The following is a 13393-nucleotide window of genomic DNA, read 5'->3' as shown; positions in this document are numbered from 1 at the left end:
ATTTACATACAAGCATATGAATTAGGAGCAGGAGTAGGCCATTTGGCCTCTCAAGCCTGCTCCACCATTCAATAAGTTCATGGCTGATCTGATTGTAACCTCAACTCCATATTCTGGCCTACCCCCTATAATGTTTCACTGCCTTGCTTACTAAGAATCTATCTATCTCTGCCTTAAAAATATTAAAAGACTCTGTTTTCACTGCCTTTTGAAGAAGAGAGCTCCAAAGACTCATGACCCTCTGAGAGAAAAATATTCTCCTCTCCTCTCTCTTAAATGGGTGACCGCTTATTTTTAAACCGTGACTTCAGTCTTGAGAGTTCCAATTTTAAGTTAATGTTCTTGATTCTGAAGCCAAAGAAAATAGTTTCCTCTGTAAATGCACTATCAAATCCTTTTAATGTTTTAAACACCAAAATCTTCTATACTTAAGGGAATATAAGCCAAATTTATGTAAACAGCCCCCACAATTTAAGCTCTAACTCCTGATATTCCTCTGGTATACCTTGAAACAGAGTTGGGAGCAGGAGCTGGCTGTCTGCAACGCGCCCAAGTTTGAAAAAAATAATCAAACCTCTAACATCACAGGAAAGTCATGAGTCAGTTGGTTAGTGAGTACTGCTGCTGAGGGACTGATTCTAAACAACTGGCAGATTAAAAAACGTTAAAAATATTAAAATTATAATGAGCAAGTGAGTAACTGTTGAGTCTTTTTTTTACATTAAGGTTTATTACTACTGGCAAGGTATATTAATTATTAGTAGGGCTTATTAGCATTAGTAAGGTTTACTAGTAGTAAGGTTTATTAACAATAGCAATGTTATTAACTAATAGATAGAGGAATGCAGGGCTGCTCCAAACTCTAGAGTGCATATCCTGTGCTACGTTGGAACTCCAGGATGCTTCTGTGTCCTGGTTAACCGTTTGTGCAGGAAATGTCGTCAGTTGCAACAGCTTGAGCTCGGGGTTTTGGAACTTGAACAGCAGCTCTGTGAGGTTGAGAGCTTTGTGGATAGCATGTTTATAGATGTGGTCACCCCGCAGCTTAAGAGTATTCAGGGAAAAAGTGAATTGGTGACCACAAGATAATCAGGATGAAAAGGGTAGGTAGTGCAGGAGTCCCCTAAGTGCATCCCTCTCTCCAACCAGCATTCGGTTATGAATACTGAGAGTGATGTTTATAGATGTGGAGAGTACAGCCAGAGCCAAATCCATGGCACCATGCGTGGCTCAACTGTACAGGGGGTACAAGAAAGACTAGAAGAGCAAGAGTGATAGGTGATTCAATAATTAGGGGAATAGACAGACATGAATCCAGGATGGTATGTTGCCTCCCTATTGCCAGGGTCATAGATGTCACTTAACAACTGTAGAGCACCAGAGCAGGGGGAGGGTGAACAGCCAGCAGTCGTGGTCCATGTTGGTAAGAACGACATGGGCAGGAAGAGGGATGTGGTCCTACAGTCAGAATTTATGGAGCTAGGTAGAAAATGAGCAAGCAGAACCTCAGAAGTAGTTATCTCCAGATTACTCCCTGTACCACATGCAGGTAAGTATAAAAATAAGAAGATAAAGCAGACGAATGCATGGCTGGAAAGATGGTGCAGGATGGAGGGCTTTAGTTTCTTTGGACATTGTGGGAAATGGGAGCTGTACAGGTCGGCTGGGTTGCACCTGAACAGAGCTGGGACTGTGTTCCTTGTGGGGTGATTAGCTCGTGCTATTGGGGAAGGTTTATACTAACTTCGCATGGGTGTGGGAACCAGGAGGAAATATCAGAGGAAAACCAAGGTACACAGAATACTGGGAGAGGTAGATAGCATTAGAGTAGGAAATAATAAGTTATCAGGGGTCAGCGAAAGGGAAAATGTGATAAATTCTAAATCAGGGTGAATATACATGTATGTGAATGAAAGGAGTGTGGTAAATAAGATTTGAGAGTTACAGGTGCAGATTGCCTTGTGAAAATATAATGTTGTGGCTATAATAGTGACCTGGCTCAAAGGAGGGCAGCACAGGGTGTTAAATATTCTGGATACAAGGTGTTCAGGAAAGATAGGAAAGAAAGAAAAGGGGGAGGAGTGACAGTATTGATTTAGGAAAGCATTGCAATGCTGGAGAGTGAGGATGTCCCAGAGGGGTCAAGGACAAAATATATTTGGCTAGAGCTAAGTAACGAAAAAGATGCAATTATATTGCTCGGTGTAGTCTATAGGCCACCAACTAGTGGGAAGCATGTAGAGGAACAAATTTGCAAATAACTTAGAGAGGTGCAAGAATTATAGAGTAGATATAATGGGGGACTTTAATTGTCCGAATATAGACTGGAGTAGTAGTGGTGTAAAGGGCAGAGAGAGGCAAGAGTTTCTGGAGTGTTTTCAGGAAAATTTTCCACTGCTGTATGTTTCCAGTCCAACAAGAAAGGAGGCACTTCTGGACCTGGTTCTTAGGAATGAGATGGGCCAAGTGGATCAAGTGTTAGTAGGAGAACATTTAGGGGACAGCGATTATTGTATTATAAGGTTTAGGTTGGCTGTGGAAGAATAAGGATTCTTAACTATGGAAAAGTCAACTTCAATGAGGTAAGAATGGATCTGGACTGAATAAATTGGAATCAAAGGTTGGCAGGAAAAACAGTATCGGAACAATAGGCTACCTTCAAAGAAGGGATATGTCTGGAATAGTCAAGGTTTATTCTCTCGAAAGGTAAAGGTAGAACAAACAAATCCTGACTCTGCAAACCCGATTCAGGAGAAGGTGCTCTGAATCTTCAGATTTTAATTCTGGGGAGGTGCAAGTGCTAACAGGAGTTGGACCTGCTGAACCCAGAAAGTGTGCGGAGGCAGTCACAAGCGCTGCTGGGTTAAAAGGCCCACCTTGCTGCTGTGGGACTTTGTCCCTGTTACAATGAAAATAATAAAACAAAAAAAAAAGCCCTCTTGCCCTCACCCCTCAACAATCACACACTCCCCATGTCTCATCTATGCCACCTCATGCTCTGCACCCAGCTCAATGCAGCTCATACCCTCCATGCCAGCCATGCAATACCTTTTTTCAAATATCTAAAGCCCGAGAGTTGTGTTTTGGAAACTCCAGTAATGAAAATTGCTCTGTTTGAAGGCAGTTGTACTTATACCAGTGCAGCTGCCCCCGTGAATCATGGATGTGCAAAATACAACCTCCCCCCCCCCCCCCCCCACCCCCCCGGCCATAACGGGTTCGGGGGCACAGCTGCTGGAATCGGGGCTCCGGCACCTTTTTGGCTAATGCGTGGAGCATCTCTGACTCATGAAAATTCAGGTTTAAGATGAAGTAGAAACATTTTGCTTATGACAGATGTCAAGTCTATAATACAATGGAGAACTAGGCTGAATATAGAAGGTTCAGAGGGAAAGTGAAAAAGCAAATAAGAGAATCAAAACCAGACTATGAAAAGAGACTGGCAGTCAACACAAATGGGAATTTGTGTAGTCATATAAGTCCTCTGTAGTCATATAAATAGTGAAAGGATAGTAAAAGGAGAAGTAGAGCCGATTAGGGACACAAAAGGGGATTTACACATGGAGACATGGAGTTTAGCTGAGGTATTAAATGAATACTTTGTATCTGTCTTTACCAGGGAAGAAAATGCTAACCACGCCATGGTGAAAGAGGAGGTAATTGCAGTGAGTTACACTAGAAGGGTTTAAAATTAATAAGCAGCAGGTATTGGATGGGCTGTCAATACTTAAAGTTAATAAGGCACAGGACCAGGTGCCATGCATCCAGCGATACTCCAACACGAGGATGAAAATTACAAAGGCACTGGCCATAATTTTTCAGTCAGCTTTAGACTGAAGGGTGGTGCCAGATGACTGGAGGTTTACAAATATTACACCCTCGTTCAAAAAATGGTGTAAAGATAAATCCAGCAACTGCAGGCCAGCCAGTTTAACTTTGGTAGTGGGGAAAGTTCTAGAATCAATGATTCGGGACAAAACTAATAGTCGCATTGACAAATGTGGGTTAATTACGGAAAGCCAGCATGGATTTGTTAAGGGAAAATCATGTTTAACTAACTTGTTGGAGTTTTTTGAAGAGATAACTGAGAAGGCTGATGAGGGCAATGCTGTTGATGTCATGTACGTGGACTTCCAAAAGGCATTTGATACAGTCCACACAACAGACTCGTGAGCAAAGTTATTGCTCATGGAATAAAGGGACAGTAGTAACATGAACACGAAATTTGCTGAGTGACAGGAAACAGAAGGTAGTGGTTAGTGGATGTTTTTCGGGCTTGAGGAAGGTTTGTAATGGAGTTTCCCAGGGATCACTGTTGGGACTCTTGCTCTTCCTGATATAAACTAATGACCTTAGTGTACAAGCACAATTTCAAAATTTGTGGAAGATATGAAACTTGGAAGCATTCTAAACTGTGAGGTGGGTAGTATGGAACCTGCAAGGAACATAGATGGGTGGAATGGGCAGACAAGTGACAGATGAGGTTCAATGCAGAGAAATGTGAAGTGATTCATTTTGGTAGGAAAAAACATGGAGAGTCAATATAAAATGTACAAGTGTACAACTCTAAAGGGGGTGCAAGAGTGGAGGGATCTGAGTGTATATGTGCATAAGTCACTGGAGGTGGTAGGACTGATTGAGAGAGTGGCCTCCTTTTTAATTAAATATTTATTCTTCACCCCTTTATAATCCGCTTTTTAAAAAAAATCAATTTTCTTTTACCTACTCTTCTCCCTAGTCTATCTAGATTTCCTCTTCAATTTCCCTCCCATAAATAAGGATGAGTAGTATAAACCCACCATTGTAACAATCCTTTGATTTTTAAAAAATCTTTAACTATATTGACATTATCTGGTTATCTTATTTTGCATACATCAGCTCTCCCTATGCATTTTTTCCCCCTTCACTAATATTGCACCTTCTCTTTTTATTTTCCATCCCAATCCGGTTTGTAAGTGTTAGTGCTTTTAAATCTATATCTTCCTGTGATATAATTGATTTTACTCCCTCTAGTTTAGTTCCCACACAGAGTGTTGCAACACATACACCTTATTATTTTTGCATGAATTTAATGCTACTCCTCATATTTTTTTGCCCAAACTAGCATCTCATTCCTTTTGCTCGGTGCTTTTTCTGCTAATAACAGAGTAATTAGTTTTTTCCTCTATTCTATAGGCATGCAATCCCTTTTGCTAAATTCATTTTTATTTGTCTATTAACCTCATCTATTTCTACGTTCTCTACTTGCTCTTTCTGATTATTTTCCCTGCTGCCTTCTCTCCTAGTTGACATGATTTTTGATTTCAGTATTTATCTATTTTGCCAGCATATTTGCTCTGTTCCTTTTAAGATGTAATCCAGCCTCACAGAATAATAATAGGGAATAAGTTCCCTAGATTCTGGAACGGTTCCATCAGACTGAATAATAGCAAATATAAACCCTCTATTCAAGAAGTGGGGGGGGCAGAAAACAGGAAGCTATAGGCCAGTTAACTTGACGTCTGTGTTAGAGTTGATCATTAAAGAGGTTTTAGCTGGGCACTTGGAAAAGCTCAAGATAATCCAGAAGAGTCAGCATGGTTTTTATATTTAGCCAATTTATTAGAACTCTTTGAAGGAGTAGCATGTGTGGTGGATAGAAGTATCCACTGTAGGCGAACTGTACTTGGATTTCCAGAAAGCATTTGATAAGGTGCCACATTAAAGGTTATTGCGGAAAATAAAAGCTCGTGGTGTAGGGGGTAACATATTAGCCTGGTTAGAAGATTGGCTGGCTGGCAAAAAACAGAGAGTATGCATAAACGAATCTTTGTCTGATTGGCAGGACGTGACGAATGGAGTCCTGCAGGGCTCTGTGCTGGGGCCTCAACTTTTTACAATTTACGTCAATGACTTAGATGAGGGGAGCAAAGGCATGGTAACTTAATTAGCACATGACACAAGGATGGGTAGGAAGGTATGTTGTAAAGAAGACATAAGGAGTTTGCAAAGGATGGAGAGAAGTTGAATGAGTGGGCAAAGATCTGGCAGTATAATGTGGGAAAATGTGAAGTTTTTCACTTTGGCAGGAAGAATAAAAATGCAGAGTATTACTTAAATGGAGAATGACTGCAGAATTCCGAGATGCAGAGGGATCCAGATGTTCTCATGCATGAGTCACAAGAAGTTAATATGCAGGTACAGCAAGTAATCAAGAAGGCTAATGGAATGCTATCCTTTATTAAGATAAGAATTGAACATAAAAGTAATGATGTCATGCTTCAGTTGGTGAGACCACATCTTGAACACAGTGTGCCGTTTTGGTCTCCTTTTAAGGAAGGATGTAAATTGCTTGGAGGTGGTTCAAAGGAGATTTACTAGATTGACACTTGGAATGAGTGGGTTGTCTTATGAGGATAGATTGGACAGACTGGGTGTGTTATCACTGGAGTTTAGAGGAGTTAGGGGTGACTTGATTGAAATATATAAGATCCTGAATGGTCTTAACAAGGTGGAGGTAGAAAGGATGTTTCCTCTTGTGGTTGAGCCTAGGATAAGAGATCATCCTTCTAGGACAAAGATGAGAAGAATTTTTTTCTCTCAGAGGGTTGTGTGACTTTGGAACTCTGCCTCAGAAGGCAGTGGAGGTGGGATCACTGAATATTTTTAAGGCAGAGGAAGATAGATTCTTGTTAGGCAAGAAAATCAAAGGTTATGGGGGTAGATGGGAAGGTGGAACTCGAAACACAAACAGATCAGCCATGATCTTATTGATTGGCAGGGCAGCTTGAGGGGCTGAATGGCCTACATCTGCTCTATTTTATTTGTTTGTATCTCTTAATCCAATCTTTCCCTCTCTTTCCTTACCTGATTTGACTCAAATTCACCTTCCTTCTCCCTTATTCCCATCTTTCTTTCGCAAAATTTACTCTCATTGGTTAAGGAGATACACAGTTGGTCTCTGCATTTACTGAAGTCCCAAAACTATATTGCTGTTCCCTCACTGTCATTGGGTCAAAATCCTGGAATTCCCTTCCTAAAAGCACCATAGGTGTACTTACACCAGAAGGACTGCAAGGACCCAAGAAGGTGGCTCACTACCACCTTCTGGAGGGCAGTTAAGAATGAACAGCAAATGCAGTCCTTGCCAGTGATGCTCACATTCCATGAAGGAATATTTTTTAAAAAGATCCCCTATAGCTCTTGCCATTTAAGGGAAAATGGTGGCATAGTGGTAAAGTCACTGGACTAGTAATTCAGAAATCCAGGCTAATGCTCTGGGGGCATGGGCTCAAATCCCACCACAGCAGCTGGTGGAATTTAAATTAAATTAATAAAATCTGGAATTGAATCTAATCTCAGTAATGGTGACTATAAAACTATCATCGATTGTTGCAAAAACCCAATTGCTTCACTAATGTCCTTTAGGGAAGGAAATCTGCCATCCTTACATGGACTAGCCTATATGTGACTCCAGACCTGCAGCAATGTGGCTGACTCTTAACTATCCTGAAATGGTCTAGCAAGCCATTCAGTTTAAGGGCAAATAGGGATAGGCAACCAATGCTGGCCTTGCCAGCGATGCTCACATCTCATGAAAGAATAAAGGGAAAAAAAGATCTTATCAGCTGAATATCTTATTAGCTTATCAACTATTCAGTTTGGGGACAAAAGAATTTTCAACCTTCAGGAAAAAGTCTAACAATGGCTTGCACCACAAAATGTCCCATTCCAGCAATATCTAGTCCATTGTTGTTACGTGGACAAATCAACACCAGTAGCTGTGAATCCCAGCTGTGTTACTGTTGGTAGAAGAGAAAAATAAGGAAACAAGCAGAAAATCAACATAATTTGTTTTGTGTCTAAAATCAGATAACAAAGAGCATTGCTACCAATCCATGTTGACCAAAATTCATCCTTAAATCATGCAACATAACTAATATGAATTATTACATGTGAATATCATTTAAATTTGCAACAATTTCTTCAGTTTTAATTTTAGTTGAACTGTCAGCAGTTGAAAACACATTCTGGTGGGATGATACTGAACAGAGATTGAAGGTCATTGGACTCAGTTTGTGAAACGTAGCAGATCAAACACAGAAAGCAAATGTAAACTCTCAATCAGCAAAAGTCTACTTCTTCCGATGTGAAATCTGGTGAATATGGCAGCAACTTTGCAACAAATTAACGTAAGTATGAAAAACAGTTTGTTTAACCGATTCAAATGAATGGAATCACAAGTTATGAGGAGTTGCAGGGTTTTAGTCATTAACTAAGAAGTTATCTGATTGCTAGGCTACTATTTCTGATGGTCTTGGACCTTGTGCAATAGAAATATCATGCCAGTTAATGTTAGACTTTACACTTTTATATAACTCACTATAACTCATAACATAATTTTTTGGCATGTCATATTCTAAAGTGATTACTATCACCTATGGACCCCTATTAATGTCAGTAAAGTGTTATTATTTTAGTGGGAGATGAGATTTAAAAATAGTCCTGATCCAAACAGGAATTTTCATCCTATCTTGTGGTTTAATTTTATTTATTAAAACTTGCTTCACAGTCAGGAGCAGGATCAGCTCCGTTGATCATAAGGACAAACCGTTTAGTAACTTAATTTATAGATGAGAGTTATTGGATTGTGAGTTGTTGTTTTGAACTAATATGTTATAATGTTATAATGTTATAGTTTCTAATGTTATAGTTATATATTTTTAAAAACACAACAAATTAAGTATTCTTGTGAAATGAAAAGTTTTGCCCTGTAAGAAAAATTGGTGTTACACCATATGCGTAGTTTGCTGGAAATTTCTTACACTGGGTTGTGCACACTTGTTCTTTTGCAGACAGTAACTGGAGTGGAGCTCGAACCACCTCCTCCATCGCTGAAAGTAGAATTCCAAACCCTTTTGACACCAGAAGCAATCCAATTCCTAGCAGAATTGGTCTCTACTTTTGATGCAAATGTTGATGAGGTACATTTATCCTTGGAGTTGGCAGGCTGTGGAGAGAGGGGTGGTGGTGGGTGGAGGACCCTGTAAATGCTTCATATCATTGTTGTTGCATATTTAATAACTACTTTCATTTACAAGATTGTTTGCTACTAAATTACATTTTATTTCCCCGAGCATAATGATTTAACTATAATACTTTCACCCATGCAACAGTTTTTAGGACCAAACATACTGTTTAATTTCAATAGGAGAATGCATAAAGGAGTCGTCTTGAGCCTCTTTATCCTTAGTCCTTTTTCACATAATGAACAAGTAACTTTTATTCCTTGGCTGGGATTTTCCATTCCGGGCCTAAGTCCCGTGGCGGGGTGGGAACTGAGAGTGTTTCCTGCTGCTGAGGCCAGTGGGAATTCACACCTAATTGCACGATGCTGGCTTAATTAATTATGCAGTCGGGGGGTTTCCTGACGTATTGCGTAGTGGGGCGGGCTGGATGACGTGCGCCCTGCTGTCACATCTGGGCATTATACTTAAAAAGTGCCGGATATCAACTTCTTCATCGCGTACCCACCATTGAAGGAGGAGATTGCCCGGCAATCCCAGGGAGCTCCAGCTCCCAGATTCAGCAACGCTCCCTCGATGTGCTGCTTAATGCAGTGGAGGCCAGGTGGGACTGTACCCCGAGGATGGAAGGAGGAGGCCAAGCCGTGTGACCAGTCCTACATTGGAAGAAATTTCCAGGGTGGTCAGTGCCCATGACCTTCACCAGAGGATTGCCCTGCAGTGTCGGGAAAGGACGAATGACCTCATCCACGCCACTAGAATAAGTGAACCCTCAACTGCTCACACTCACCTCACTGAATGGTACAGGGGACATGGGCCTCAGTGGAAAGGGCACCACCCATCCGGCCCATGAATAAAAGAGCTACTCAACGTGATAACGTGATGCCTCATAGCCCCACTGCAATTCATCTAGCCTGCAGGTGGAGAGGACATTATCGGTCCCTGACCCTTCCATGCAGATAGCTCAGATGTTGTCAGGGAAGGGGGAGAGGTATTTGGAAAGGGGGTTAGGCATTGAGGGCACTAGCATGCCTCTGTGAGCCTGACATGCCTCTGTGAGCCTTATCTTTCTAACTGCATGGTCTCACCACTCTGGAGGGTGCTGCCCCAGAACCCTTGTGGACAACCTGCAGTGCATCAATCACATGACACACAATCCAGTGGGCTATTTGTAAGACTGAAAGCATGAGAAAGATACATGAAATCAAATTGCTCTCAACCCCATCTCTCTCTCTGTGCAGGAAAAGTTAAGGCAAAACAGGAGAAAGAGAGAAGACAGGAGGGGGACGGACTGCACTGAGGAACCTTACTGAGTTCGAGGAGTAGCAGCTGAGCTGGCAGGGGAGGAACTGGACTGATCCTGTGCAGATGGGGAAGTTGGCAGGCAGCCTCCATCCAGTAAGGATTCATGCATAATGTAGTCACACTGAAACCTAGAGGTCATGGGTTCCTCCATGTTGGGGGCAGTTCATGTAGTCATCTGCTCTCTCCTCTCTCACTTACAGTTGCCAGCATGAAGAGAAGAAGGCCAAAAGAGGAAGCCTTGTCCAATAGGTCCTCCAGCACAGAGGGGACCGAGGACGTTGGGGAGGAGGAAGAAAGTGCACCAGTAGAGGTGTCACAGCAGTCATCTGCACCCTCCACCAGCACAGAGACACACCTCAGTGATTATTAGATCTAATTCAGGGAGGGTCTCATATTCTGGTGGTCACTGCATGGACACGTGTCAGCAGCAGGAGGAGGCAGGGTCAGCCAAGCTCACTAGCACTCTGAGGACTGCTGGGGAAGAGCCATCTGCAATGCCCAAGTCAGATGACGAGCCTCTGGGATCAGCCCTGCACAAGATGCTGGGGAAGCTGTGAGAGGCAGGGAACATCAGACAGAGGTGTCGGAGGCCCTTAACAGAGTGGCATGTGAGGCAGAGGAGTCCGTCTGCCTGCTTTATGATGAGATGTTTCTGACCTGTGTGTCCATGGAGGTCTCCATGGAGAGGGTGGCGAATGCCGTGGAGAGCCTCGTCCACCAGAACGCCAAATTTCTGTCAGAGATGCGTGCAGACCTGCACTCCACCCCTGTAACCATGGGTGAGAGAGTGTTGTGGCTATGCAAGGGGGGGACAGGGCACCTCGACCTCCCTCCAGGTGCTCCTTCTCCTCAAGGAATCAGGTAAGGGCCCTTGGACACCCAAAGGGAGGAAGAGCGGTTGTTGGGCAGCCCTGGCACCTACACTCAGGACTCTGAGTGTGTCCAGTCCTTCGGAATCCCCCTTGCCTGTAACCACTTCAGCTTCGTCCTCTGTGACCGCAGAGCGAGCAGCTGTCACACAGCAGGACAGGCAAAGTAAGCCATGGCCCTCCAGGCCTCAGATCTCCAGAGGATGGCCGCAAAGATCACCCAAGACAACAGGGCAAACTGGTCAGCAGGCTGCCTCCACCCCTGCTGTGGATATCAGGGGAACACCTAGAAGAAGTGGTAAGGAATGCAAGATCAAGAAGTTATGATTTCACATGTGGTTGCACGGGTTCACTATAATAGTCAATGTTCTTACACTTTTGTAAATGAACTACACTTGCCCTTTAATGAGGTCTGATGTGGTTTAAGTGCAATTCGTAGTCCTTAAACCTGTGTGTGCCCCCCACCCCATCTTCAGCGGGACATCCCAGGCTGGGTCTATGTCCCCCGGCATCTTGCATGTGCAGGGAGGCAAGGATCTTTGCCAGGGCCCTTGCCAGCCATGTGCAAGAAGCCTCCCATGCACGCTGAGCCTTTGCCCTTCATGCGCTCATCTGCTGAAACGCCTTAGCATTGTCAATACTACTTGTTGGGCTTCCCATTCAGTTGTCCAATTGAGCGGACCTGTCGCTCCGCCTGCCCCTGCTGACCTAACTCCCAGGCAGCATCTTGAGATCTCCATCTTGAAGCTCTAGATGTTTGCACGCGGCCAGATGGAATCCAACAAATTCCAACTTCCCCCCCATGACCCACACACTCCACCACCCCCTTAACCATTGCCCATTCTGGTGTAACCTTTGACCTACTCACAGTGACCCTACAACTCTTCCCTATCACCCTTCATCCCCTGCAGGTGAATGTCTACGTCCCTACCTTCCCAAGGATACCACCCTTGTGACAATAGATACGCCCCCCTAATCCTTTTTACCTCCCCAGAATCCAGTTTTACTTCTGTGGCCCCTCCAACAACCTTCAGCATCCCTTCACCCATCATCACAGGACCCTCACCCGCACCCTCTCACCCTACCAGCTCCCACTGTCCCCTTTAACACTCACCTTCCCTTCCAATCAACAAATCCTCTCAGGATGCCTCCCAGGACTCATCAGTTGACACCACTGACCCCTCCCTCCCCAAGCCCCTAACCCTAACCCCCCCAAGCCCATCAATACCCGCACCCTCCCCCATGCCTGAATACCCATACTCCACCACGGCCCTTCCCACCCTCTCGTTCCGTACCACCTCAGCCGTTCCACGACCCCACAGCATCTCCCTCTTTCCCCCACCATCCCCAACCTCCCCTGTCCACCTCTTCATTCCTCTCCTCTCCATCTAATTCCCCTGCCCAGCACAGACCAGGCTGTCCAACAGTACCTCATGCAGCTGTCCACCTGCAGCGTGAAGATCCACGCGGTTAATGCTTCACCCACCCACTGCTGCACGTAGCGTTCCGGTGTCCACGGTCGATGGAGGCCTCCATCTTCCACTCTCCGCAAGCTGCCCCAGGCATTATTCCAGGTGAATACCGCCCTTTCCATGCCACCATAGTCCGGCTTGGTATCCCACTGGCGGTGTGGACAATTGGACAGGGGGTGCAGTTCCAGTTGGGCCTTCATTGCCAGTTTCTCGCCGTCCTCTGACGGGAATGGCAACCTGCCATGCTGGTCGAGAGCACACGTGTCTGCCATCATTTCACACTGGCAGAAGCCCATTTTTCAGCTTCTGGAGCGTTTCCCCGACACCACCCCCCCCCCCCCCCCCCCCCCCCCCCCAACACACCCCCGGCTCACTATTAAAACCACAGCGGGGGTACTGGAAAATTCCACCCCACCCCCAGTAACTATTTTAAAAATCCCCTGCTAGGTTATTTTTGCAGATAAGATTGGTGAATATCAGTAAATGAATTTTAAATTCATGCATATTGTATTTGAAGCATTATCGTATAACTAGTGTAGTCTGAAAATCCTAAGTTCAAATGCTCTTATTTCATAATTATATATTAACCATTCTGTAAACAAGATGGGACAAGATGGCTACTGGTTAATAGATTAACTTAGCTGGAATGTTGCTGACATGGTCAACAACTCGAATATGTTATGAATACAACTTATTTCTTCATTTCACATAAGCGTATTGTGAGAATTCAGTAACTATTCAA

General features: G+C 43.8%; 1 protein-coding gene across 1 annotated transcript in view; it reads left to right on the top strand.

Moving 5' to 3' along the window:
- The window catches only part of mlsl (malate synthase-like), a 47729-nt gene that overhangs the window by 7470 nt on the left and 26866 nt on the right, over nucleotides 1-13393 (top strand). The window contains exons 2-3 of the mRNA XM_041190439.1: nucleotides 7970-8171; nucleotides 8835-8963. Of these exons, the coding sequence (XP_041046373.1) occupies nucleotides 8145-8171; nucleotides 8835-8963 (156 nt within the window). The 5' untranslated portion in view covers nucleotides 7970-8144. The remainder of the gene's footprint in view (nucleotides 1-7969; nucleotides 8172-8834; nucleotides 8964-13393) is intronic.

This window comes from Carcharodon carcharias, chromosome 1 (genome assembly GCF_017639515.1).
Source record: "Carcharodon carcharias isolate sCarCar2 chromosome 1, sCarCar2.pri, whole genome shotgun sequence".
NCBI lineage: Eukaryota > Metazoa > Chordata > Chondrichthyes > Lamniformes > Lamnidae > Carcharodon > Carcharodon carcharias.
This window is presented reverse-complemented; position numbering and strand designations above follow the sequence as displayed.